The sequence below is a fragment of the Rhineura floridana genome, chromosome 1 (assembly GCF_030035675.1).
Source record: "Rhineura floridana isolate rRhiFlo1 chromosome 1, rRhiFlo1.hap2, whole genome shotgun sequence".
Taxonomy (NCBI): domain Eukaryota; kingdom Metazoa; phylum Chordata; class Lepidosauria; order Squamata; family Rhineuridae; genus Rhineura; species Rhineura floridana.
Window position 1 is genome coordinate 236587892 of NC_084480.1, and position 24787 is coordinate 236612678.

The 24787-nt window shown below is 41.3% G+C and overlaps 1 protein-coding gene across 4 annotated transcripts in view; it reads left to right on the top strand.

Moving 5' to 3' along the window:
- The window catches only part of CEP76 (centrosomal protein 76), a 30192-nt gene that overhangs the window by 499 nt on the left and 4906 nt on the right, over positions 1-24787 (top strand). The window contains exons 1-11 of one of the 4 annotated variants that reach the window (XM_061594902.1): positions 42-129; positions 1015-1085; positions 3749-3904; positions 4425-4506; positions 5996-6220; positions 7843-8028; positions 10979-11076; positions 15537-15665; positions 18368-18559; positions 20231-20397; positions 21372-21705. In XM_061594902.1, the coding sequence (XP_061450886.1) occupies positions 3749-3904; positions 4425-4506; positions 5996-6220; positions 7843-8028; positions 10979-11076; positions 15537-15665; positions 18368-18559; positions 20231-20397; positions 21372-21705 (1569 nt within the window). In that variant the 5' untranslated portion in view covers positions 42-129; positions 1015-1085. Of the gene's footprint in view, positions 1-41; positions 130-1014; positions 1086-3748; positions 3905-4424; positions 4507-5995; positions 6221-7842; positions 8029-10978; positions 11077-15536; positions 15666-18367; positions 18560-20230; positions 20398-21371; positions 21706-24787 lie in introns of those variants that run through there. The other 3 variants (XM_061594911.1, XM_061594881.1, XM_061594891.1) reach the window with 3 other exon arrangements.

A 24787-nucleotide genomic window follows, 5' to 3' on the forward strand; every position in this document is an offset into this window, starting at 1 on the left:
AAATTTCCTAAAGTTAACGTCGATCTGGTTCTTGTGTCCCCTAAGAAACTGTATTAGTTGCTAGTCATGGCTCTGCCTCCAGAGAAAGCCTCGGAGTTGAAACAGATCATTCACCAGCAACTGACCAAGGTGAGGGCTTTCCGCGTCTCAGAGCACTGCGGAACTGAAGAAGGAAACTTTTAATTGCTTTACCTATATCCTACTAAATGGTTTTCTCTATGTTATCTGAGACTTTTAGCAGAATAACTGTGTGTGTGTGTCCATTGATTTTAACAGGGTTTTTTTCCCCCTTCTAGGTAATTGTTTATATTGCAGTCTGAAGATCGAGATATATACGTTTTAGAGAGAGGGCTGCTAGTTCTGTAATCTTAGAAGCAGTTGTGATAATCTTATGTTTGTTGTTATTATTGTTAATTAGATATATTAGTTGCTTGTTATCTGAAGGTCTCAAAACAACTTAAAACATTAATAAAAACAAAAACAAATATATAATGCTATAAAAACAAAACAGTAAAATACCCCCATACATCCACAGGAAGGTTTGGCAGTATGCTAATAGCAGACAACATCATCTCAATCTATCAAATGCCTGGGAAAAGTAAGTCTTTACCTGACACTGAAAAGACATCAAGGAAGGTGCCAAGCAGACCTCACTGGGGAGCGTAGTCTACAGATGGGGAGCCACAACTGAAAAGGCCCTTTCCCTTGTCATTACTCTCCTAGCCTCATGTGGGGAGGGAATGGACCTTCACTAGTTGAGTGAAGCATGCTGAAGAATTAGCTTGATTTTTTTAAGCCTGGTGATAATGAGATGAATGAGAAAAAAGTTTCCTAGGTTGCTTTCTGATGACCAAGAAGACATGAACAAACTAAAGATGTGTTTATATAACATAATGCATTTTGGGCATTATGCAATAAACTGTCAGTCTCTGCAGTTTTTGATTAGTTATAAACTGGCCTTTGAACCTAGGGGTTGGCAGATGCCCTGATCTGAAATCATCTTCCTTCTTCCAGGATATTCAAGCATAGAACAGTAATTCCCAGCAGATGGGTCAGGACTTAACAGTGATTCACAGGTAGTCCAGGTATACCTTTCTAGACTGTCAATGATTGGCCTTGGCAATAACATTTACCAAGTGATTAATATATTCATTTGTTAGAATCAACATTAGTTGCCACACAAAATATAAAGACCTTGGTGTTTTTAATGTACACTTGGGGAATAAATGTCATGTAAAAATATAACTGGTCTAAAAGAATAACTTTCCAGGTTCATGCACTACTCCAGAGTACAACTTTTATTAACATTTTTGTAGAGATAAAAAAAGAAGCAGATTGCATTTTTAATCAGATCTGGCATCTCTTTTTAGCGTAATATAGGAAGCAAATAAACAGGATTTTGTTACCAAATATTTGTTGAAAGTGATTCTTTTCTTTTTTTTCTCATTTGAAAAGAAAACTAGTAGAATAGAAGCCAGGCAGGAATGTGTTCCATTGCTATAATCACAAGTTTCATAACAAAGTGAAGTCAAAATTGCAAAATCATTGCTAATAGCCTAATCCCAACTACAAAAATTCATTTCTATGTCATTTATTTTTATTAAACATGTGTGTGTATTAATTCAAATAGACCCAGGAATGTATGCCTGACATCCTGATCTTTACTTATTATTACTATTTATTTATTTATATAGCGCCATCAATACACATGGGCCATCAATAAAACAATAAAAACAAGTTCCTACCAAAAAGGTGTACTGTAGAATATAATAAAAATAAAACAAAAAGACAGCAAAGAGGAAGGGAAGGGAATCAAACAGGTAGGGGACAAAGCAAGCACTTCAGGTACACATTTTCTGGATATACAGGATTATAAAAGTAAAACCTAGATCGAAATTCCAAGAGCAGAAGTGTCAGAAGAAAGACACATTCAATTCAATTGTACTTATTTCCAGGAATAAGTACATAAGATTGTACCCTTTTTACATTCATTACATATAATCCTAGATGAAGAAAGAACAATATAAAGGTGCTAAAAATGATCATCTATGCCTTTTGGAAAAAGAGGCAGCTAATAAAACTGGGAAGAATTGAGAGCAGTTAAAGAAAGTCCTTGTGTGTTAGCCATTTGTGCCCTCCCTGAGAAATAGGAAATTCTGAAATGGTCATAGATTATAAATGTTTTTGTAAGAGTAGAAGTTTCTAAATAGGTTATGGCTGCATTTGCATATAACACCAGGCTTTCTGGCTAACTGATTTCCCATGAATGAGTAGTGTGCTCATGCTTTTTCTTGTTGCTTGTTCATAGTAAACCATGAATCTTTGTTTGAATTCGGCCTGTGTGGTGGTGTTGGACTAGTGCTATTTAACATTTATTGCACTATTGAGAAACAAACCAGAGACTGGTTTGTTGTGATGTCTGAACCTGGGCTAGTTTGTTTCTTCCAAACAAAGCACAGGTGGTAAGCCAAGAACAAACCTTGGCTTCCAACTGTGGTTTGTTTGGAGAGAAACAAACCATGAGCCCAAATTCAGATATCCCAGCAAGTTATGCTCTGTCTGGTTTGTTTTCTGGCAGCACAGCAAGAGCAAGGGAGCAGCAAAGCAATAATTGCATTAGCTTCATGCACTTGCATGCAGCTTATTCACATTAAACCATAGCTTATTTGTAACTGCTTAAATGTTCCATACAGACCAAGCCATTGAGTGCCAACACTATGGTATGTGCTAAATTTGGAAGTAAATTCTAGGAGATCGGGTAATTTAATTTAACAGATTAGGACTGGAGGTACAGGGCACAAATATTACTCTTTGAATGCAGCAACAGAACACTTTTATTGATGCTGTAAGTTCAACATTGTTGCTTTAAACGTATGTATCTATTTGTAACTGAGGGCATATACTGTATTGGCAGTGCAATATATGCTTGTTTACTTGAAGCAAGGCCCACTGATTTCAGTAAAGCTTATTCTCAGGTCTCTTGGGTGGTACATCACATTAAAGGTTAAACCATAGCTAAAAACAAATGATGGTTTAATGTGAACAAGTAGCATGCTTGCATACACTGCTGAGCTTGTGGGTGCTCTGCTCCGCCTCTGCTTGCTGCTGACCTGCCAGAAACCAAGCCGTGATTTGGTTCAGGTGTGGGGAACCTTTGCCCTCCAGATGTAGCTGAATTACAACTTCCATCATTCCTGGCCAGGCCATGCTTGCTGGACTGATGAGAGTTGTAGTTCAGCAACATCTGGAGGCCCAAATGTTCCCACACCTGATCTAGTTTATCATGTCATCTGAACCCAGACTTGTGGTTTGTTTCCCCCAAACAAACTAGGAGCAGGAAGTTTGAAGAGAAACAAACCACAAGCTTGGTTTCAGATATCACAACAAGCCAGACTCTGATTTGTTTCCTAGTCGAGCAAGTACAGAAGAAAAATTCAGTGTGAACTTTGCAGCAGCTGTGCATTCACATTAAGCGTTCTGTGCATTCTCATTGTTTTTAACTGGGTTGAATGTGATGTGTGAACCATGTCAGTGAGTAGGTTTCTGGCATAAGTGTCATAAATAGAGGTTAATCAAACCCTGATCCAGACACAATGTATGCTTCTACTGAGAGACCATTCATCTGGGCATTGTGGGAGCATAAAAAATGTTTCCCTTAATTGGAATCACCTTTTTAACTATTTGATGGTTTTATGGAATATAATTCAGAATTTGCATCTAGCATGTTAACAAAAACATTTCTGTATAGATGGATGTGCACAGCAGGATTCGAGAAGTGCTTGCTGAGACCATACGTGAAGAATTGGCACCTCAATATCAGCAGCTATCCCAGGAAGATCTGATGAAAGCCCTAATACGGCGAGGAATCATTGATGATGTTATGAAAGAACTCAGCTTTGTAACAGTGGGTATAGTTTAAGGAAAAACTCTTCTAGCTTGATACCAGATATTCATTGTATCACATGAATGGTATAAATACAGCTGTTTTTGTACAAAATCAGTTTTGATTGGCTTCATTGTGATGCAAATCTATTAAAAAGGATGTTGTATGATTTCATTTCTTTACCGAAATGAATACGTTTCATTTACTTTTCGTTAAATGGTTTTGGAGTAATGGGTTCATGGAGAACCTATGAGCTACAGAAACCCTAGGGGTTGCTTCATTGTTTTTAACGAATACCTGCATTGTTCTAGCCAGGAAAATGTGATTTTTACAAACTTGTATTTTTAAACCATATGTTTGATATAGGTGACCATTACCTAGGGCTCCTTACCGTACATCTCCTTGTGGTGTGTCTTCTAATGTCTTTGGGCCTGTATCATGTGAATGGATATTTTGGCAGAGCAGAACGGGGAAAAATGGGAAAGATTGTAAGTGATGTTGACTTGAAGGTGTCCTTAATTATATCTTGATGTACTCCTAGGATATGAATGACAAAGAAATGACTTCAACTCCTAAGCCCTCTACTCATTTTGTTGATCGACAGTCAGCAGTACTGAGAAAAAGTATGTTATACATTGCCCTTAGCATTTGAATTTTTTAAAGGTATTTTTAAAAGCAAGTACTGTAAAATTCTTGGAGTAGAATCAAACATTGTGCAGGTGGACTTACACTCATGCAGTGGAGCTTCACCTTTGTCTCCTGCTCCTAGCAGCTCTTGCATACACACACACCCAATCTGCTTCAAAGGGTCCCCCAGCCCTTCATTGCAGATTTTGGGAGTGAGGGAGATGAAGGGGGAAACAGAGGAGAGTGAAGTTGAATTGTGCAAGGAGAAGCCGGTTCCACTTGCACACAGAGACATTGATTACAAACCTTGGGTTACATCAAACCTAATTAAGAAACAAAAGGTTGGGATTAAACCTAAAATCATATACACATTATCAAGTATCTGATAAGAATAATTTAATATAGCAAGTTTAATTAGGTAGATTCTGAGAATGATGTGATTATGAGTCAGGAAGGAATCTTGGAGAATGTTATTCTCAGACAAGTGACCATGTCTTGGGATGTCTTTATTGGTAGGGGAACTCAACCATATCTTGAGTGCCATTCAGAATTACAAAACACAAATGAGGCACTCTGTGGATGCATAATTATTGTTGTTGGTCATGAGTGCTATACACATTTTTAAAAAAATCTGTCTTGGTTATTTGTAAATTGTTTTTCAGCCTCTGATACTCATGCCAAGCTGTGGATGTAGATGCACAGGTGTCATGAGGACCACTGTGAAGAATATCTGAACGCTGAAACACATTTCATTCTAGTTTGTTGTCCAGTACAGTTTCTATTTGTTTAGGTTACAGTTTGATGTCAAGTATAGTTTTTATATACTGCATACATTGTTTAATTATTTTATCATTTATTAATTCCATGTTTATTGTTTATTATTATCTAATTTGCTATATTAAATTATTCTTAGCAGATGCTTGATAACATGCATATGATTTTAGGTTTGATTCCAACCTGTTGTTTCCCAATTGTTTTGTCTATCACAATATAATTCTATTGAAATTAGTGATTTAAGTTGGTCTTGACTAACTTGTTCACTGATTTTCATGGGTGCACTCTGGGTATGACCTAGTCAGATAGGACCCTTTGCAATTAAGATCATTTTTATTTAGAGAGTACATTAGGCGACTCTTTTTCTGTCTTAGATGCGCTTCTATTAAGGGCAGTGTTGATGTTTAAGATGTCAATGTGATGTGTATTACCAGTGAAGTTGGTCTTAATCGATGACCCAAGATACATTTACAATAACTGAATGTTGTACCTGATCAGTAAAATGTAAATAAAATTATTTTCTCATTGTGATGCTTCAGTAAGAAAAGACTCATTAACATTTGCAATGAATGTTGTGTGCTTTAAAATATTCATCTTTGCTAACGGATGTTTTCAATCTATTTTGTGGTGTTTCTTACTGAAGAGGATATTTATGCTAAATACACTTTTTATAAACTGATTGTAACTTCTGTATATTGCTATACTTTGCAGCAAATATTGACCCAACACGAAGGTATCTTTATCTTCAGGTTTTGGGTGGAAAAGCTTTTCTGGAGCATCTTCAGGAACCTGAACCTTTGCCTGGTCAAATTTGTTCTACTTTTACTCTCTACTTACATTTTCGAAACCAACGGTTCCGCTCTAAACCTGTCCCATGTGCCTGTGAACCAGATTTCAGTGATGGTTTTCTACTTGAAGTATATAAGGAAAGCTTAGGTAAGGAAGTCTGTAGTCTAAAAATGAGTAACATACTGGGTTCCTCTTCACAGATATGTAAAGAGTGATTGTTTTGTCAACAACAATATTATAGCTCACATTATTTTTTTAGCATGCAGAATTTCATGGAGAGGCCTCACAATTTCATAGAATAGCACAGTTGGAAGGGGCCTATAAGGTCATCAAGTCCAACCTCCTGCTTAATGCAGGAATCCAAGTGAATACATACCTGACAGATGGCTGTCCAGCTGCCTCTTGAATGCCTCCAGTGTTGGAGAGCCCACCTCCTTAGGTAATTGATTCCATTGTTGTACCGCTCTGTTAGGAAGTTTTTCCTAATGTTCAGTCAAAAGCTGGCTACCTGTAACTTGAGCCCATTATTCCATGTCTTGCACTCAGATGATAGAGAAGAGATCCTGGCCCTTCTCTGTGTGACAGCCTTTCAAGTACTTGAAGAGCACTATCATACCTCCCTTCCATCTTCTCTTCTCAAAGCTAAACATGCCCAGTTCTTTCAGTCTCTCCTCATAGGTCTTTGTTTCCAGTCCCCTGATCATCCTTGTTGCCCTCCTCTGAACCTGTTCCAGTTTGTCTGCATCCTTCTTAACGTGTGATGTCCAGAACTGGACACAGTACTCAATATGAGGCCTAACCAGTGCTGATTATGGGGGAACTATTACTTCACGTGATTTGGAAACTATACTTCTGTTAAAAATAGCATATGCCTTTTTTGCAGCTGCATCACACTGTTGGCTCATATTCAGCTTGTGATCAACAATTCCAAGATCCTTCTCACATGTAGTATTGCTGAGCCAATATCCCCCATCTTATAACTGTGCATTTGATTTTCCTAGGTGTAGAACTTTGCACTTACCCTGTTAAATTTCAAACCTTTACTGTTATGTTCCTTTGCCTGCACAGTTTGAAACAAAGGATCAGTGACATGGAGTTTGAAGCCACCAATCAACTGACTTTAAGGCTCCCAATTGTTCCTTTGCAGCCTCATATTTATCTGTTCCACACCTGATGTCTTATGTGATGTTTGGTGGGTGTGGTTTGGGGAGCGCTGCTTTGTGGGCCAAATTAGGATTCATGTCAGGCTGGAGGTTCACTGCTGCTCCTTGGCTTACTCTACTTCTGTTTCATATGTTGATAATTTATATATTTTGATAACAGTTGGCTTTTATCCTTCACAACAGTCCTTTCAAATTCTGTTAGATCTTGCACTCAGTTATTTGCTCTAAGTTGATATGTTATCACTGCTCTAAAGGTACATTAGATTAGTTGTTATTGCTGTTTCAGTGCAAGTCCCATGCCAATACCTTTTTATGTAATGACCAACATAGAAAACTAATTATGATCTTCTACTGCAGGGGTGGGGAACGTGTGGCCCTTCAGATGATGTTGGACTCCAGCTCCCATCAGCCTCTGCCAATATTGCCAATGGTCAGGGATGGTGGGAGTTGGAGCCTTACATCATCTGGAAGGCCACAGTTTTCCCACCAGTATTCGACAGACTTTTACAGACATGAATGGCAATACAGATGTGTAATGGCAATATTATTGGGACATGCTTTTAACAGAAATTTCTTATTAACTTTATTTTGCTGTGCTATTTACAGGTGAAGCAAGTAAAATGGTGGATGCAACAACTATGCTATCAATTTGTGATCCAGTGCATATTGTCTTGATCAAAACAGACATGTCTGGTGAGACCACACTAGTTGCATCCTATTTCTTAGAGTGGCGGTCTGTCCTTAGTGCAGAGAACAGAATAACAAATATAGCTGTTGAACTTCTGGGTGTAGGTAAGTTTTAAAATAATTTCAACAGTGGAAAACATCTGAAAGTCTTAAAAAGGAGACAGGAGGAGTAAGGGTTTAATTTATTCCATGAAAGTAGATTCCCAAAAACACTTTTGCTTAATTTCAACAGCAAAGTTTAGTCAGGCAAGAGGGAATAAAATGACACCTAAAGGTACATAATTAAGTTTCACATTTTCTCCCTTAATCTTCATTTCAATCTGTTATCTGTACCATGAAGTATGACATATCTTCTCTTCTTGTGGGGTTTCTTTTTATTATTATTTATTTATTACATTTATACCCGGGCTTTCTTTTCATGATAGAAACCCAAGGCGGCTTACATATGGTTCTCAGGAGGTCTCCCATCCAGGCACTGACCAGCTGACCCTGCTTAGCTTTAGCAGGGTGCTGGCCTCATGTGCCTTCAGACCATAGCTTGGGATCCTTGTAATGATTCCTAGTAGGCCATACAACACAATTTAAACTGGTGGCTTACAGGAAGGTGGTTAAAACTATGGGTGATATCCATTGCTTGTCATACTGAGAATAAAGTAAGAAGTCCACTGATTTCAGTGTGTCAGCTGAGTATGATTTACTGTAGTTGCACATCACCAAAAGAGCTTAAGTCTCAAATTTGGTTTAACTTTATAGACATCGTCTTTTGTGTACTGTTTTAATGCCTACTAAAATATCTTAATGTTTTCATTAATGAAGAGAGAAAATGTGTTACTTTCCCAATCTGGTAAAGGAACCTTAGTCATTTGCTATAAGATTTTACTCAATATAGAACAGACGCCTTCTACTTATGAGATTACATGGCAACAACATATGTACTTTCGAGAGATGAATGGAATTGGATATATAAGAATGTTATTGCATCACATTTTTATTACTGTGAAAACAATTACAGAATACAGTATAGATGATATCTGACACTTGCCTGTTTGAAAAGAATTTATCGTCTCCAGCAAGATGAATGTTAGAGATGTCAGAACTCGGGAACTGATACATTTTGTTTTTGACAGAATTGTTTGAAAATAAGTTTCTTTTCCCCAGGTGGCATGCCATCACATGGGTTATAGCGCCATCTAGTGTCCGAAGGCAGGAATGAACATAAGAAGAGCCTGCTGGATCAGGCCAGTGGCCCATCTAGTCCAGCATCCTGTTCTCACAGTGGCCAACCAGGTGCCTGGGGGAAGCCCGCAAGCAGGACCCGAGTGCAAGAACACTCTCCCCTCCTGAGGCTTCCGGCAACTGGTTTTCAGAAGCATGCTGCCTCTGACTAGGGTGGCAGAGCACAGCCATCATGGCTAGTAGCCATTGGTAGCCCTGTCCTCCATGAATTTGTCTAATCTTCTTTTAAAGCCATCCAAGCTGGTGGCCATTACTGCATCTTGTGGGAGCAAATTCCATAGTTTAACTATGCACTGCGTAAAGAAGTACTTCCTTTTGTCTGTCCTGAATCTTCCAACATTCAGCTTCTTTGAATGCACTGAAGTCAATACCTGGGCTGCTCCTGCTGCCGCCACTCCAGTTCATTTTTGCCTTCATCTGAGGCCTTTTCCTATTCCTTAAAGTGGTCTGTATATTTGCTGTGTGGTGTTGGGGGAAGGTACTAGTCTGTTAGGTGACTAGTCTGAATAGTCTGCCTTTCTTAAGGGAGCTTTTAAAAAAAATTCTTTTCACTCACCTGCTAGTTTGCGAGGCTTGCGGCTGCGACCTGCAGGCTTCTTTATTGTTCCTCTTCAGACCTCCCTTGCGGGGCTTGCAGCTGTGGCCCTGGAAGTTCCTTTTTTACATTTTATTTTGGGCTTGCTGAAGCGAGCCCGATTTTCCCCTTGCATGTTTGAAGCTTGTGGCTGCGGCTTCAACAGGCGGCTGTTGACCGCAGCTTGCCGTCTCCTTCTTTTTTTGGGCTTTTGGCCCAATTTCCCCCCCTTTGCCTGTTTGGAGATTGCGGTGCGGCTCCAGCCAGAAGCATTTGACTGCAGCTTGCAGATCCAGCGGTGCCTCCTAGAGCCTGCTGTTCCGGCTCCATCTGTTCAAATGTCTCACTTCGGCCATGAATGAACTAGAGTGGGGGCGGAAGGAGCAACCCAGGTCGTGACTTCAGTGCATTCTTGCCTTCGGACACTAATGGCGCTATAACCCACATGATGGCATGATACCTGGAAAAACCAACTTTTAGATGAGAGCAACAGTCCATTTTGGCAGGAAATCTTGCATGCAATTTTATAACTAATTGAAAGTATTGTAGCTTTGAATCCAAAGTATATGCTCCTTGGTTGCCCTGCTGCTTGTGCTAGGCTGAGGGGAGTTGAAAATGGCAGACCCCCAGTTGAGCTGGCAAAAGCCCCTCATCTCGGCTTAGCCATGGCAGAGTCGGGGAAGCCCAGTCCACCGGAAAGTCTGAAAAAAGAGTGTTCCAGGTGCATGTCAGAGGAGGGGCTGAGGGGGGAGGCAACATCCAACTCGTGTTGTGAGCTCTCCTGCAGGTCCCGATCCGGGCCAAAGTTATGCTGGTAAAAAGGTCAGTATAGGAAAATAACTACAATAGAAGTCTGTGGAGAGTGCTTACTCCCCAGTAGGGGTATTTGTGTGTGCTGGCTTTTGCTTTCTGGTCCCCACACACAGCTCCCAGATGATTCGGCATTCAGCTGGCCTGGAGGCTCCCAGTGGCAGTTGTATGCCACTGACCTTACTGCAAGCTCCTCTTCTACCGGCACCCCCTCCACTGGCTTTCCCTGAATTGGATTGCTCGGCCCATGGGGTTAGGATTGCAGCCTTATTGATTTTTCCTCCTTATTACTTATTTAGAAAAATATATAGCATTATAATTGTCAATATTGTTTGATAACATTTTAATGTACATAGTAGAGTTGTTCTTTTTTAAAAAACTAAAAATAAAAAATATCTATTTGTTTTCGTATTAAGCCATGTATTTCATCCAAAGGTACAGAATCAAAGGTTTCTGTTGGAGTACTTAACATGAAGCTTGAAATGTACCCAACTCTAAATAAGACACTCTCTCAGGAAATAGTTAATACTCAAGTAAGTCTGAATTTATAGAGGCACTCCTTTAAGTATTTTATTTTCAATAATATTAATATTATTGCAATTCAGATTGATTTAATGTTTAACAGTAGGAACCTTTAGCATGTGTTTTATTGCAATCTGTTGTGAAAGTTCTGCAGAAAATCACTGGCTCACTCCTGGTTCATCAAGACTGATCTTTTATTACTTAGTCAAAGGCCATCACTAGCCATACAATAGGGCAATAAAAAGCAACCTGCCACTAAAAATATAATTAAAACACACAAATAGCAGAATCCATAGCAATTATTCAATGTCTTTTGCTATAATAAAACTATAACACTGATTACTAAAAAAATTTAAATCCTACGATTAACACTTTAACAACAGAGCTGACAGTCCACAGCCATCTGACGTGCTTCATATACATTGTTCTAAATCATGCTGGCAGTCAATCGTATGGGATTTCACCCACTCCATCAGAAGGGGAGCTGGTGGAATCCAGCAGAAGGCCTGAAAAAGAGGAGTTTCAGGGACATGTCGGAGGAGGGGCTGAGGGGGGAGAATTAGGCAACATCCAACTTGTGTTGGGAGCGTTCCTGCAGCTCCTGATGTGGGTCAAAGTTACATTGGGGAAAAGGTCATTTCAAGAAAATAATTACAATGGAAGTCCATGGGAGAGTGCTTACTCCCTGGTGGGGGTATTTGTGCGTGCCAGCTTTTGCTTTGCTGTACCCCAGCACAGCTCCTGGCTGAGCCAGTGTTCAGCCAGCCCGGAGGCTCCCAAACAGCAATTGGATGACACTGCAACATCCCACAGCACAACTGGCAGGGACCCAAAAGACAATCGCCCAAGGCTATTTTCTGAAACAGCCTCTGGAGACAGGATCGGAACCACTGTAAAACAGTGTCTCTGATACCCATCTCACCAAGTCAGCTCAGAAGGATACCATGGTCAATGGTATCAAAAGCCTCTGCAAGATCAGGTAAGAAGGCTGTACTCCTCTTGTCCTTCTCCTGATAAAGGTCATCCATTAGCTTCAGGTAGCCTCGGTGGCACGGAGTGCCTTCTACCAACTTCAGTTGGTGGCCCAGCTACGCCCCTATCTGGACAGGGATAACCTGGCTTCAGTTGTCCATGCTCTGTAACCTCCAGGTTAGATTACTGCAATGCACTCTACGTGGGGCTGCCTTTGAAGACGGTTTGCAAACTGCAGCTTGTGCAAAATGCAGCGGCCAGATTGGTAACAGGGACCAGACGGTTCGAACATATAAAACTGATTCTGGCCCGCTTGCATTGGCTGCCTGTATGTTTCTGAGATCGATTCAAGGTGCTGGTTTTAACTTATAAAGCCTTACACGGTTTGGGACCACAATACCTGATGGAATCCCTCTCCCGACACGAACCCACCTGTATACTACGCTCAACATCAAAGGCCCTCCTCCGAGGGTGCCTACTCCGAGGAAAGCTGGGAGGATGGCAACAAAGGAGAGGGCTTTCTCAGTGGTGGCCCCCAAATTATGGAATGATGTTTGATGAGGTGCACCTGGTGCCAACACTGTTACCTTTTTGGCGCCAGGTCAACTCCTCTTTTCCCAGGTATTTTAGCATGTGTTTTTAAATTGGTTTTTTGTAAGTGTTTTTAAATTTGTATATTTGTTTTTAATGTTTTTAATTGTTGTAAACCGCCCAGAGAGCTTCGCCTATGGGGCGGTATACAAATGTAATAAATAATAATAATAATAATTAGGGTGACCAAGGCCGATTCAGTCCCATAACCAGGTCTGAACCCAAATTGGAATTAGTAAAGATAATCTTTCATCCAAGAGTACTTGCAATTGTTGTGCCACATCCCTCTCAATCACCTTTTCTAAAAAGGGGTATTTGCAGCCAGATAGTAATTGTTACAAACCAATGGGTCTAGAGTGGGCTTTTTCAGAAGCAGTCAGATAACTACGTCTTTCAGGATGACTGGGACCATTCCCTTCCACAAGGACACATTGACTATACCCTGAATCCACCTGGTCATAGCCTGTGAGCCAGCTTTAATAAGCCAAGAGAGGCAAGGGGCAAAACACATTGCTGGCTGCATCATTGCAAGCACTTTGTCAGGCTGCGTCAACTGAAAGTGATTTCAAGAAGTGGCTACAGATGTTGCACTGGACACCTCTCTGGAGACTGCGGTGAATGTGGATGTGGTGTCCATATTGTTATGGAGGCAAGTTATTTTACCCCCAAAGTGCCTTGCAAACAGCTTGCAGTGAGCTTCTGAAGCATCTAAAACCTGATTCCTTGGAGTAGACATTAACAGACCCCATACAATACGAAAAAGTTCCACTGGGTGGCTACTTGAGGATGCAATGGAAGCAGAGAAGTGGACCTTCTTTGCCATCCTCACCCCCACACTGTAAGCATGGTTATGTTGTTTCACTTGTGCTTGGTCAGCTTCACAGCACATCTTTTGCCACTTGCACTGTTCTAATCATTCCGTCCTGTTTTATCACCCTTAGCTCACTGGTGTACTAAGATGCAAGATAGGCTTCACAATGCCGGAGAGAGTACTCAGGGGCAACTGTGTCAAGAGCCATCTCATTCCAAAGCATGACAAAGGTTTCAACAGGATCACCTGTTCTATCTACTGGGAACTCCCACAGGCTATTCAGGATCCATTGCATCCCATTAGTTTTCGGGGGTGGATAATCTCAATATGTCCATCACCCCTGCAGGGGAGGATTAGAGCCAGAAGTCCAAACTTTAGCAGGAAGTGATCTGACCATGTCAACAGGGTGACATTCACCTCTCCCATATCCAGAACACCCCTTTCTCCCATCTGGAGCAAAAACCAAATTGAGGGTATGCCCTGCACTGTGTGTCAGGCCAATGACAATTTGAGACAGGCTTATGATCATCGAGCCATGCATTCCCAAGCTGGAACACTAGAGGTAGCCTCAGCATGGATATTAAAATAACCGAGAACTATTGTTCTGGGCTCTTCCAACTCCATAGCTAAAACTGTTTCTGCCAGCTTGGTCAGAGAAGCTTCTGGTAGCAGGGAGTACATTAGCAGCAACTCTAGTTTACTGTCTCCTTGGCCCAACACCAGGGGTAGGCCCTCACAGCCAGTTCCAAGACAGATGGTTTCCTGATGATGGAGGTGGAAGTTCTATCGACCACAGCAACTTCTCTTTCCCCACCCCTGCAGCCTGTGCTGATGTTGCCCTGAGTATTTAGGTAGGCACAGCGGAGTCAGATCAGCTCCTTCCAGCTCATCCACCAGTCTTGGTAATACATGCCAGATCGTGGATGAGGGTGGTCTTATTGTATACCTATATAGCATTAAACAACAGCACACACAGTTCACTGGGCGCAGCAGATGAGTAGCCAGGAACCCATCCATGAGAGAAGTGGGAGCGAGGAAAAAGATGCAGATAGCCTTGCTTTCATCTTTATGGTAATTTATTACTTACCCATGGCTATACCTCTCTCTACCCATGATAACTGAAACTGGGGTGACATCACCCATGTCCCTCTTTCCCTAGACTCTTCCTAAATGCATAATATAAGCAACAACATTTGTTGGAAGTAAATGTCTTGCATTGCCCTGACTCTATCTTATCTATCTAGTCTGTCTGTCCATTGCCCTTCACCAGTAGGTCCCAGGGCAGGTTACAAAATCTAAAATACAATGTTAAAAAGAATTCAAACACATTTAATTTGTCTAAGAGATTTATATTTCACTTTTTGATGGCATCCTCTACAAAGCAGCTTTATTTTATACAAATCCATTTCATAAAACCTTTTAAAACACATAGTCAGCAACAATAAATAACAATATTAAAATCATTTGCAAAAAACAATGACAACTTAGCCATGCCCCAATTAACTACCCTCATGTAAGCCACCTGCCATTAAAATCTTTTAAAAAGACATAGATCTCTAAAGTTTTCTTTAAAAATACAAAATATGAGACTTGGCTAATCTCCACTAGAATGGGATTCCATAATTGTGAAATTGCTGCCAAATTTCAAGGGGAACTTGCTGGGACGTTGTAGCTTGGAAGGAGGCCCATAATTCCCACTGAGAACATAGTACAAACTTCTCATTCCTCTTAATCTTGGCAAGTGATCTTTAGTAATGTATTGTTGGCAACTCCAGATTGACATGGAGTCTTTGTTCCCATTCTCCTTAACTAGTTGTGAGTCTATGGATTAAGCTGTAAGCATTCTTGTATATCAACTTTAATATTTCCATCACAATTATAATGAAGATGTCTTATTCTTTATTAGGCAGTCACAACTTTGCCTGGGTAATTAAAGCTCAAGCTTATGACCTACTGTACTTTCGTCTTGAGTGGCAGAATTTTTGTGTTTAGCTGTGGTTTAGGATGACAAATATTGTTTAATGGAGAATTAAGCTTAAAATGTATACATATATATGTGTGTATGTAGCACAATGTATGTTTTTTTTTGGATTGCAGTTTACTTTGGAACGCCAGAAAACAGCTGAAAAAGAACGTCTGTTTCTTGTGTATGCTAAGCAGTGGTGGAGGGAATATCTGCAGATTAGGACTTTGCACAACACAAGACTGGTGAAAATTTTTGCACAGGTTTGTCAATTTAATATTTTCTGAATTCTTGCTGTAAATAAAATGTGTGGCAAACAGCTACAGGTCCAAATCTACTTGTTTTTCAGTACAACCCTATGGTATATTCATTGATGGGAATTGAATTGTTTTGACTGTGAACTTGTTAGGCTGTAAGCTATTCTACTGTAAATTCTATGCTGTAAATCTCAGCTGTTTTACTGCTTCAAAACACTTATTTTCTGCTGTGGAGGAGGAGATTCTTGGATGGCTTGTTCCTCCCAGTCATTCCACTAGGGAGGCCTATGCAATTAACTATACTTACCTCAGAGTGGTAGGAAACCCCTTCTCAATTCCTTTCTCCCTAGCTCCCAGTGCAGTTTGTTGATGAAGCTCCATCTTCTTCATAGGCTGGAGCATGGCAACGTTCTTTGTCTATCTTCTCTTTTGTAATATTTACTGCTGTTCACTCGGGTCTTTTGGGCTCTGGAGGAATAGAAAGCAGAGAAGCGCCACCAAGACTAGAAGAGGGGGTGCTAAAGTTGCAATACAATGTTTCTCACCCTTAGGGAAATCTGTAGCCTGGCTCTTTCAGAGGGCTCTTTGGAGCCCAATGTAGGACGAACAAAGGCCATCTGAAGTGGTGCACCTGTCTTCCCTTTGGTGGACACGCTAACACATGAGAATGCAACTTCTGCAGGACAGGCTGGTTCCTCTTTCTTTGGCCACATGGGGGATATGCAACTGAACAGCTACAGCTGCCACTGATGCAGGCATGAGTTCTCCAACTGCAAAAAGGAAGCAATTGGAACAGTCCATGTCTCCTCCTTCCCTGACTACTGGTGGTTAGACCCTCCATCCAGAATTTTGCCAATCAATACTGCAGATTGTTACTCAGGATCTGGGTGGGTTAGTAGGCCTCTATGATCTGAGTGGGGTAAGACAGTGGAGTGGGGTGGGGGCTATAGGTTGCTGAAAGAATCCTGGCCCAGCATCATGACTATGGTTTACCAGGAATAAAGTTCAGAGTCTTTCTTCAATCCCTGTCCTCCCTGAAGTTGGGTGAGTCAGCTGTTCAGGCTTGTGAGAGGTGGCACTTTTGTGCCTGCAAGCCCCCTCCTCTTTCTCATTGCTAGTCAGTGTCTCAATGTCTCTCCTGGGGAGAAAGAGTATTGTGTGGGTGTGGTTCTGCAGGGCAGGCTAATCCAAGGGGGGCACACTTGGTATACAAATAATTATACTCTTCCTATGCAAGTGGTGGAGAAATTCCACTAGACAAAATACCATTTTCTGCTCTGGTTGCGGGGAGGGAGTCATACCATGTAGACAGTTTCTCCAAACATCCAGAGGATAAAAAGATCAGCACAAACTTGAGATGGGCTTACAAAGCTTCTGACCTTGCCACTAAGGCGGCAGTGTCTTCTCTCATAGCTAGGACTTTTATTCTGTGGGCGAAGACCTTAACTGACAAGGTTCTGCAAAACAATTTCTCTCCCAGACAAGGTCTGAACAAGTTAAACTAGGTGGCTGCCTTCATGGTAAATCCAAGCCTGGACTCTTCAGTTTTTTGCAAGGGCCATGGCAGCAGAAATGTCTATTTAGCACCTTTGATGGGTGAAGACATGGAATGTGGGTGCCTAATACTATACTATATACTAACTGGCCATCACACACACACACTTTGGACTGACTGGATACCCAGATAATAATGGCCAGGAAAAATGGAAGCAATTTAGAAAACATGTAAACAATAAGAAAAGTACACTTCTAGGATAGGGCTTTCTTTAATCAGCAGGTATGATGTGATCAGCATTGTTGTTCCTTATCGTTATCTCAGTGTGCCTATTTTTTAATAACAAACATGTCCAGCTATTATTCTCAAGAACTTGCATTATAGCACCAGACAAACAGTTGGATAAGAAACCCAAATTGTGCAGAAAAAATGAATGGGATGGAGCAATCCCAAATATACTAACTTGGACTTACTCCAGAGTAAATACGTATAACACTGTGTTGTGACTTACATGTAATGTGCTTTTTTTTCTATAAAGAAAATTGGCTTTTCGTGTTACATAGTAACATAGCCACTATGGTTGTTGAACCTGGATCTGTACCATCCTAGTCCAAATTTCCACTCAGTCATGAAGCTTGTTCAGTGACCCTCTCCCACCCTCCCTAACCTACCAGATCATGAGGATAAAAGGGGGTGTGTGGGGGAGATTCCCTTGAGCTCCTGGGAGAAAAGACAAGATATAAATGCAATACATAAATTTTAAAAATAGGGTGTTGTTTTTTTAAGAGAAAAGCTCTGTGGCATGACCAGGGTTTTGAGAGGGAGATGACAACCCTTGCCTTCTCTTCATCCCTGGACCTTTCTGAGAAAAAAACATTTTTGGCTCTTTATAGGAACAACTTTGAAATGTAGGACACTGTGTAATAAGTTATGTCTGCCTTCTGAAGGGATGATCTGTTCTGTGTTCCTTAAAAGCCCTATGTGATGCGACTGTGGCCATAACACCTGAAATCTTTCAAGCTACTATAAAGCACCTATGTGTTTTTGCTTTCATTGACAGCACAAATAGGAAATGGGGGTTCTAGAGCAGCTGTGGTAAGGATACCCATTTTTAATAAAGATTATTGCTTACATAACAGATGAACAATATATTCTTTCTGTTGAACTTCATTTGACTACATTTTCATGTGTGTATACATATATTTACATTCAGGATGAAAATGGAATAAATAGACCAGTATGTTCGTACGTCAAGCCACTTCGAGCAGGTCGACTTCTAGACACACCCAGGCAAGCTGCCAGGTTTGTCAGCGTGCTTGGTTATGAAAGAGCCCCTATCATTGGCGGAGGAAATAGTAAGCAAGAACAGTGGTGTACTCTTCTGGCTTTTCTGTGTAGAAATAAGGTATCGGCTTTTTAGGACATGACATTGCTTAAGATACTGAAATTCAAATTTTTATTCATGTTCATTATCAGCTCATGGTTTAAAGCTATTTTAAAAGTCATGCCTTTATGTCCAGAAATCCTGCACTTCAGTAAGCGTTCAAACATTTGTCCCATTCCAGCTTCAGCACTCATGCTACATTGCATGCTGCATTCCCTGATTCTTTGCAGTAGTAGGACTGAAGCAGGGGGAAATGAAATGGCCAATAACCCTATCTGCACATGTTTTGGGACTCTGTCCAGCACTTCAGTTTGAAAATTTTCCATAAACTTGGCCAGATTAAGTTCATTTATTTATTTAAATTGAGAAACCATTTAATATTTTAAAAAACTTCTACACACTACATAGAAGAGGCTTAGAATAATCTTTGGAAGATGAAGATGAAGAAATACTTAGTTGCTTATTAAATTTATTCTGTTAATATGCAGAAAGTGTTGCATTTATATAACACCAGGACTGTAGTGGTTGTTGCATCACTCTAGTATGACCAACCTAACAAGAACTAACTTGATAGTGTGGAAGTGACACAGAATCACTAGCACCAATTGTGTGCCTCACTGCATGTCATCCTGCTATAAAGGTTCCTTCATAGCCATGTAAGGGAGAAATAGCAGTGGGCATGATTAGAGAATGAAACTTACCACCAGTAACAGCCAGTGTGGTGGGGCAGAGCGTTCCTGCAGCTTACCTGGATGGGGCTGGGGTTGGGCTGGGCAGCAGTGAGGTTGGGGCTGTGTGGATGCACTGGTGGAGCCAATCTGGCACTCCTGCCGATGCATCTTTGTAGCCTTGACCTCACTGTTGCCCTGCCGCACCCCCATTTGGGTAAGCTGCAGTGATACCAGTGTTGGGAAGGCAGCTCTATGTCTCTGTCCCTTCACACTGGCTGCTGCTGCTGCTAATGCAGCAGCAGCAGTCCCAATGGCAGTAGCAGCTGGGAGGAAGGGACTACAGTGTAGTCTGGACAATACTATTTTCCTACTGAAAGAGCAATAGGCAGAGTAAGAGGTGAGTTCCTGTTTTAGTCCATGAGAGAAAGAAATATACAGAGACTTGGGCATATGGAAATGGGCACTGAGCTGAGGTTGTGCCCTCCCAGGTGAGTGGAGGGGTAGGTCAAGCCCCATGACCATCACAGATAGCTTTGTGTGTATATATTTATACTTTTATATGTAATGATGGAAAAAGTTTAGCAATAAATCTGTGGAAAGATAATTGAAAATCCTTTATGTTGCTTGTCCAAACTATAGATGCAAATTGTACTTTTGAAAATGTTGCTCTGGTGAATTTGACACATGGCTTTATCTAGTAACGCTAGTCAGAGAGGAATAAGTTCTAATGTACAGTTTCTGTATAGGGCTACGAAATATTTCTATCTAGGTAACAATATTCAGTACTCTTAATCTTGCATATTCCAACTGTACATTCAATAACATCTATGTTAACATAATTGGTAACAATTTGACAGCTAACTTAAAACAAAGCATTTAACTTCTGATTTGCTTTTATTTTTAATCTGTAAATCTGGAGATCTTGCCATTACCTGCTAAATCTTCATTAGATGTCATTTAAATCACCTTATTTTTTTCTGTATGAACTCAAGTTATACATTGCATTGTATCCCCTGTTCAGGGAGACTGTGAAGATCATGCTAACCTTTTGTGCAGTCTTCTGTTGGGATTTGGGCTGGAAGCTTTTGTCTGTGTAGGAACAAAGGCTAAAGGAGTCCCTCACACATGGGTAATGACTTATGGAATTGATGGAATAATCGTTTTTTGGGAGAGTTTAACAGGGCATAGGTAAGTAAATGGATTTTACTGTAAAATGTAAATGAAACCAATGAACTAAAGTTACTCATGTCTATTAACTTCAATGGGTCTACCCTAAGTTGGACTAGCTTTGAATACCACCCAATGTGTTTTGTTTCATTTGGATGCCACCTTTGTTTTGTTTGTTTAATTGCATTACCTATTGTTTGTGTAAAATATGTCTGGCAGCCAGAACAATGGCTCCACTAAAATGGCAAATTCAGTGCATGTTAGTCACCATTCTGTGCTCAGTATGAAGCTACTCAGCAACATATGAACACCAACACAAGACTAAAAGAGCATGGCATCAACTGCAGTCAGTTAGGCTGTGACTTTGGGAGAACTAATTATAGTGCTGCTCACAGTTAATTCTCCTAGCAATTGCATAATGTAGGCACCAGTCGTGGACAAAAATGTCACAATTACAAGGCTATCAATAGTTATATATTTTCCTTTTCCAGAATATGACCAGGGAGCATTGCAGGCAGAAGGTATACTTGACATATAGCTCAGTAGGTAGAAATGCTACAAAAAGAACTGACCAACACATATAAAACTTGTGTAATTTTTCACAGGTTTAACTCTTGTCTGCGTCCAACATTTTTAGTATAGTCACATTTAAGGGTAGTTATACAATAGAAATGCCTGTTTTGAAAAAAAAGATACAGTGACATAAGGACTGAGGGGCACAGCTGCAAGAGTGAGGGCAAATTGCATAAGCCCTGCTCTAATGAAGTACTTCATTAAGAAATGAGGAACAGGGATTCAGACTTTGTTTTTGGACGTGCTGTTAACCATTAGGCCTGGATGCATGGGATCCTGCTTTAAATAAATAAAACAATAAAAATAAAGCAGTAAAAGCAGGTAGTATACCCTGTGCACCATCCCCATGTCTATGTCTTTTATGATTTAGCCCTAAGTTAAACTAAAATGTCATGTATTAAATCATATGTATTAATCTTCAGATATATCCACAATCCTATTAAACCTGAGGACCCTCCAATAGTTGAACAACCCAAGCTCCTGTATCCTTACCGAACAATAGGATGTGTCTTCAATCATCAGAAGTTTTTGGCAAACTGCCAGCCTACTGATGCTGTAGAAGTCTGTGCCTTTGACCTACATGATGAATCCAAATGGAAACCAATGAGTGGAGAAGCAATCAAATCTGTGTGTTCTCCAGGGGCCACAACTGCACTTCCGCCTTTTCCTCCTCTCTGTGCTTCCACCATAGATGCTGCAGCAGCAAGCAACGAACTAGAGTTACAACTGAGAGTGTTAGCGGTGGAACACAGGAAGGTACATGTCATTATTTGTGTGCAAACTGGTGTTGGCTCACTTCTTTATTGAAAAGGTAAACATTAGTCTAAAGATACAATGAGTCGCAAAGATCCCTTCTTGTTTTTGTTATACAAGATATTGACAGTTGGCTTTATCCCGACATGTGTATTGGGAAAAATTGCATTGTAAGGTACTCTGACTCCAAAGCAAGTACAGAGCCACTATCCATACCTTGAGGAAATCCTAGTTTTAAATAGATACCTCTGTTTGCATAGACTGAAAGCAACTTGCTTCCAGTTCAGTCTGATTTACCTATGAACCCTTTTTACTATATTTAAAATATAAAGACTTTTTTAATATGAATTTGAAGTTTGGCTCAAATTCCTTCTATATTCTGTTCTGAAATTCTATATTTGGGCTTCCTAGACTCATCTCATGGCTCTTAAGACTACTCCTATAATGGCTCACCCCAATAGTTTCCACATGGTAGCTTTTCAAGATGTTAATTTAGAATAAATGGGTTTGATCCAAAGGTCAAGCAGAACTTCACTCAGGCAAAGGGACTTTTTTCTGGCTTCTTCCCCACAACAGTCAGCCCCTCTGCCCCCCAAAAGACACTCCTGAGGATTGGGGGATGGGACATATAGGGCTGCAGAAGGATGGGGAAATGCTTTTTCCACTTGCATAAGAGATCTCCCAGCTGTGTCCACCTGGGTACTTGGTGCAGCACCATTCCTGGTCAGAGGAGTGCAGCGGAGCAGGGGCTGGGGGTCACAATCATCTGTAAAAATTCCATCTCCCTCACTAGGACAACAATCCACATTTTGTCTGAGTTTAAGGGATTATTTGTGGTGATGGGCCAGAGAGATAGAATGGGGATTTGTTAGTGTACTGTCCACCGCACTGCGCTACAATTTCCCTAAACGAGCTGGCTGAGGTAATCTCAGATATGCTGTTGGAGAATCCTTTCACAGTGGTGTTGGGAAACTCAGCATCCATGCAGAGGCTGCATCAAATGGACCGGCTCAGGACTTCATGGCCTCCATGACAACCACGGGGCTCTCTCAGTATATCACTGGCCCAACACATCACTGGATATACCCTCAACCTGATTTTTGTCACAGAGTGGATTGGGGGGAAAGTTGTGAGTCATGGACGGACCATTCCCTGGTGAGCTTTGAACTGAACATGGCTACTCCACTCTGCAGGGGTAGGGAACACATTGAGATAGTCTGCCCTTGGAGACTTATGGAATCTGATGGATTCCTGCATACTCTGGGGGATTTTCCAGCTGACTTGGCTGCTGCTACTGTTGAGGCTGTCATCACACTGTGGAATGGTGGGATGTACAGAGCTGTTGACATGATTGCTCCTGCATGCCCTCACCATTGCTGTAGAGCACGTAGGTCACTTTGGTATTCTGGTGATCTGTGTGCAGTGAAACAGAAGGGTCAGTGGCTAGTGTGCAAATGGTATAAATCTTGGTTTGAACCTAACCAAACATGCTTTGTTGCAACTACTATGTGGCGGTGGTGATGGCAGAGAAAGCGTACTTCTCCACCAACACTGAGTCTGCAAGAAGCCATCTGGCAGAACTTTTCCTAGCAATGAATGGGCTTTTGTCAAATGGTCATGAGAGCGTACCTCTGACACTTTCGGCAGCCTGTTGTAACAACTTTGTGAGGCACTTTAGGAACAAAGTTGCTCAGATTCGGACAGAGTTGGATGCCACAGTTAGAGCATGTCCAGTGGAGGCATCAAGATCACTGTCTGTTCCATCTGTACTGAATTGGTTTCAAACGTTGTTGTCTGAGGATGTGGAGAAGCTTCTTGAAGAAGTGCGGCTGACCACATGCCCCCTTGATCCTTGTCCATCTTGGCTTCTTAGAGCTTAACTGTAAGGGGTTGAATGGATGGGTATAGGGAGAGATCAAAGCTTCACTGGAGGAGAGGGAAGAACCATCTGCCTTGAAGGACTTGGTGGTATGTTCTCTCCTTAAGATGACCTCCCTGGGCCGGTGGTATGTTCTCTCTTTAAGAAGACCTCCCTGGGTCTAGAAGTGTTAAACCAACTATCACCCAGTGGCAAGTATCCCCATTTTGGGCAAGTTGCTTGAGAGGGTGGTGGTGGCCCAGTTTCAGGCATGCTTGGAGGAAACAGATTTCTTGTATCCATTCTAGTCTGGTATGAGGCCTGGTCATGGCACTGAAATTGCCTTGGTTGGCCCAGTTGATTACACTTGTCAGGAGAGACATGAGGGGGAGTGCGATCCTGCTTGTTCTTTGATCTCTTGGCAGCTTTCAATACTGTTGACGCTGGAATCCTCCTGGGGCATCTCAGGGAGGTTAGGACTGGGGGCATTGTGCTACATTAGTTCTGTTCCTAATGTAGTTCTGCTAAATTAGTCCTGCTCTTTCTGGCTGGTTCCAGAAAGTAGTTGTCCTGTGGTGTCCTTCAGGGTTCCATCTTGTCCCCCTTGCTATTTAACATCTATATGAAGCAGCTGAGAGTGGTCACCAGGAGTTTTGGAGTGAGGTCTCACCAGTATGCAGATGGCACCCAGCTCTAGCTCTCTTGTCCATCTAAATCAGGAGAGGCAGTTGATATGTTAGACTGGTGCTTGGAGGCGGAGATGGGCTGGAGGCGGGCCAATAAATTGAGGCTGAATCCTGAAATGTCAGAGGTATTATGTGTCCCATGTTCCCAAGTACAGGAGGAGGGGAGACAGCCTGTCCTGGATAGGGTTGCACTCCCCAGGAAAGATTGGGTCTGTAACTTGGGGGTGCTCCTGGATTCAACCTTGTCAGGTGGCCTTGGTGGTTAGGAGTGCCTTTTTCTAGCTCCAGGCGGTTTACCAGCTTTGATCCCTTTTGGACAGAGGTGACTTGGCTATGCTAACTTCCAGACTGGATTATTGCAATGTGCTCTACATGGGGCTGTTCTTAAAGATGGGACTGATCCAAAATGTAGTGGCCAGTTTATGGCTGATGTTCCATTTAGATCTCATATAACCCCAGTTTTAAAACAGCTGCATTGAGTGCCAGTTCATTTCCTGGCCCAATTCAAGGTACTCACTCTTGTGCTTAAAGCCCTAAATGA